Source organism: Malurus melanocephalus, unplaced genomic scaffold, assembly GCF_030028575.1.
Source record: "Malurus melanocephalus ecotype Western Australia unplaced genomic scaffold, MMel_1.1 scaffold_7208, whole genome shotgun sequence".
NCBI classification, from domain to species: domain Eukaryota; kingdom Metazoa; phylum Chordata; class Aves; order Passeriformes; family Maluridae; genus Malurus; species Malurus melanocephalus.
This window is the reverse complement of record NW_026630438.1, coordinates 1-1,334: the sequence shown is the minus strand read 5'-3', so window position 1 is coordinate 1,334 and position 1,334 is coordinate 1. Positions and strand designations below refer to the sequence as shown.

Genomic DNA, 1,334 nt, shown 5'->3' with positions numbered 1-1,334 from the left:
GAAAAAAAAAAAATAGCAAAAAAAAAAAGCCGTGCGGATTGATCCGAGCGATATTTTTGGGTAAATACAATCACGTGAGGCGCGGGCAGCCAATGGCGCGGTGGGAACGGGCTGGAAAAAATAATTACCTGCCCTGATTGTTCTTGTGAGCGGATAAAAAGTACACATAGACTTCATCCAATAATCCGATGAATGTAAAACAGGGGCCGAGTCAGCCATGTCGGCTTCGGGCCCCATCAGCAATTACTACGTGGATTCTCTGATCGCGCACGACAGCGAGGAGCTGCTGGCGCCGCGTTTCGCCGGCGCGGGGCCCGCTCGCCCCGCGGGTTTGGTCCCGGAGTGCGGCGATTTCCCCGCCTGCAGCTTCGCCCCCAAAGCGCCCGTGTTCGGCTCCTCCTGGGCGCCGGTGGCATCGCAGCCGCCCGTGCCTTACGCGCACCCGGGCGGGCATTACGCGCCTCAGGCGGCCGAGCCGCGCTACGTGCGGAGTTGGCTGGAGCCGCTCGCCGGCGCCGTTTCGTTCCCCGCGTTCGGGGCTCGGCCCTACGGGCTCAAAGCGGACGCGTTCGCTCCGCGGAGAGCGGAGTGCGGCCCCGCCGATGCGCGCGCCTACGCGGATTTCGTGTACGCGGCTCCCGGGGAGCTGCGAGACAGAGCGGCGCAGACAATCCCGTCCTCCCCGGAGTCCGAGGCCATCGCCGCCGGCAAACACAAAGAAGAAAAGCACGAATTAGACCCCAGTAAGTCCAAGTCATTCTTGTTTACGACCGCGGAAGGCATTTCGGCTTCCAGGAGCCCACTCAATAAAATGAAATTACCTCAGAGAGGAGAGGAGAGGGACAGAGAGAGAGCGCGACCCTAAAACTCCCAAAATCCCGGCCCCCGCCCGCTCCGCACTTTGTTCCGGGGCTCTTTATTTTTATTTTTATTTTTCATTTATTTTTCTCGATTTTCCCCTTTTTTTATATATATATAAAAAAAATTTATTCCGCTGGAGGAGCTGCTTTGATCCCCCCCCATCCCCATCACCATCACCCCTTTCCACGGGGGCTCGAAATGATCATAATTAATAGAAATTAATTAATATAATTAAAAGAGGAATTCCCCCCGCTCCGCGCGCGCGCTCCCAGCTCCCCCCAAAAAATTCCAAATTCGCACTTTCCAGGAACAAGGAAGAGTTGGGAGATGCCCGCCAGCGATGCGGATGTGGGGGCGGTTTTTTGGGTTTTGTTTTGGGGTTTTTTTTTTAATTTTGATTTTGATTTTGATTTTTTTAGGGAGGGGAAGGGAAACCTCCCTGACAGGAACCCCTTGATCTCCCCGCAAAATCA

General features: G+C 55.2%; 1 protein-coding gene across 1 annotated transcript; it reads left to right on the top strand.

Moving 5' to 3' along the window:
* Positions 1 to 42: 42 nt before the first annotated feature.
* Positions 43 to 952, top strand: LOC130588585 (homeobox protein Hox-C9-like). Its single transcript, XM_057389491.1, has one exon. The coding sequence runs from the start codon at positions 218 to 220 to the stop codon at positions 863 to 865; it is 648 nt and encodes a 215-aa protein (XP_057245474.1). The 5' UTR covers positions 43 to 217; the 3' UTR covers positions 866 to 952.
* The last annotated feature ends 382 nt before the right edge of the window (positions 953 to 1,334 follow it).